This window comes from Cyprinodon variegatus, unplaced genomic scaffold, assembly GCF_000732505.1.
Source record: "Cyprinodon variegatus isolate N-32 unplaced genomic scaffold, C_variegatus-1.0 Scaffold57, whole genome shotgun sequence".
Lineage (NCBI taxonomy): Eukaryota > Metazoa > Chordata > Actinopteri > Cyprinodontiformes > Cyprinodontidae > Cyprinodon > Cyprinodon variegatus.
Window position 1 is genome coordinate 825696 of NW_015150510.1, and position 2164 is coordinate 827859.

The 2164-nt window shown below is 35.6% G+C and overlaps 1 protein-coding gene across 1 annotated transcript in view; it reads right to left on the minus strand.

The window, feature by feature from the left end:
• Positions 1-1374: 1374 nt before the first annotated feature.
• The window catches only part of cdc73 (cell division cycle 73), a 39936-nt gene continuing 39146 nt past the window's right edge, over positions 1375-2164 (minus strand). Inside the window, exons 16-17 of the mRNA XM_015371374.1 lie at positions 1810-1982; positions 1375-1709 (exon numbers count right to left, since the gene is read on the minus strand). Coding sequence (XP_015226860.1) covers positions 1673-1709; positions 1810-1982 — 210 coding nt within the window. The 3' untranslated portion in view covers positions 1375-1672. The remainder of the gene's footprint in view (positions 1710-1809; positions 1983-2164) is intronic.

A 2164-nucleotide genomic window follows, 5' to 3' on the forward strand; every position in this document is an offset into this window, starting at 1 on the left:
TAGATGAATCCAAATGTAGATGTTAGAGTATCAACTTAAGCTTTTTACTAAAGTAAAATAATTTTTAATGGTTATTTTACTTTCTCTCATTAAAGTATATATATATAAAAAAATGTTAAGGACAGATGCTTTAACCTCATACTGGTAACTGCATTACATTACTAAAGGAATTTTTTTTTTACAATTCTGGATGATAATTTCCTTAGACTTTATTTTCTTAGATTTTTAACTAATGGCAACAGTGTCAAATTTAATTTAGAATCATCTTGAAAAACAATTTATTTTGGTATGTAATGAATGACAAGTTGGTGCAGCACCGAGTCCAACCACAAAGAAATTATTCGGATGGTTTTTATATTTTTTTAAATAACAAAAGGCCATTATAAAAAAATAGGTCAAATGAAACAAAACTGAGACGATTTTTAGAATGTAAGGAGTAAAAAGTAGAGATAATTGCAAAAAAATGTAAAGAGTAGAAGTGAAAAGTTGTCCAAAAAAATAATTACTCCAGCACTGCAAAAAAAGCAGCAAAGCCTTATAAAGCTAAAAGCAGGTTTCCCCATTAGATAAGACAACAAACCGGAGTGCTCAGAGTGACGTAGGATATTAAAAAGTTTATTGAATTTCAGATTAAGGGGATATGGACATCGTTTCCAAACAATTCGATGAGGCAGCTGGTTGTGTTAATGCTACTGAAAAAGACCCAACACATTTTATAAACTCAAAGTGTCATTTTTAATATACTTACTTTGAAAATAAAATGGTGGACTATAAACTTAAAAATTTCTTTATAAAGCAAATAAATGAAACTTAATAAAAATTTGCCAAGTGGAAAGAAAACTATGTAGCCGACAGCTGATTGGTGGTTCAAAAGGGCTTTATTGTCCATTCTCATGTGATGCCTTAAAGCAAATATTTCAATTTTTCTCATCTAGCACAACATCAACGAAGAAGAAAAAGAAGAAAAAGTCATCACATGACCAGTAGAGGTGCTGATGGTCTGAAAAACAGAAGTAGGAGCCGAATGAGGCGAAGCAGGCTTCTAACATATAAACAAATCACTTACCTGCAGCTTTCTCTGCTCAAAGAGCTTCGGCTCTCAGGTTTTATCATGTATGTACATTCTGAGCACAAACACACCAAATTAAAAGATATTAAGAGTCTCTATCCTCTAACTTAGCTCTTAGTCGTTCTTGATCCAAGGTATTTTCCTTAAACTGAACAGCTCCGAGCCAAAAAGCAATCATCTCCTTGATGCCAAAGCTAAAAACAAAAATGGGAAACCCAAAACAAAAATCAACTTTGTGTTGTTTGGTAACTTGTTTTTGATCTTTCTTTTTTTTGTTGTTTTTTTTAAAACTCTAGAGGTTTTACACATTTTTTTTTTTAAAAATAAAAAACATTTTGTTTTTTCAAACTACCAGGAAACCTGACTGGGACTGAAACAGGAAAACCTTTACCAGGTTTTTAAAGGAAAAATCCCCGAGTGTAATGCTGGGGGAGTTTTCAGGAAGTCCAGTGGCTGTTATTATAACCTCCTCTTCCTCCGGGTAAAATAGGATACATGATGGAGGATGGCTTCAGCTTCTTGGAAAACACGTCCGGACTGAACAGAGTTGGAAGGCTGCGGAATCAGTTTTAGGGAGTTCCAGACAGAAACTGCGATCTGAGCTCAGAACCGGAGGTGAGATTTGTGTTTCACCATGTATCTAAATAAAAAAAAAAAAAGAATAAAACAAGTTATTTTTGGTTTGTTTTTCACTTTGAGAAAACTGGTAAAAAACAAACAAACAGAGAAATAAAAATCACCTGTCGAGGGTTTCCCAAAAGCGCAAGAAGACGGGTCGGTCCAGATGGCGCTTGTGGCGACTCAGCTCCAAAACGGTCACATCCCATTTCTGCACATTGGGGTCGGTCTTTGCCTCGTCGTATTTCAAATGGAAAGCTCGAACTGGAGGGGATAGAGGGGCGCCATGAGTGAGCTGCGCTCAGAGCTTTGCTTAAAGGAATAGTGCACCCAAAACATGATTAGCCTTCATTTTCTACTCACCCCCATGCTGAACAACACTCTGGAGTACTTTTTTGATATCTCAAATGCATCTGGAGATCTTGGCGCATTCGAGGAATATGTAAACATTCAAATAATGGAGGTCTATGGCGCCCG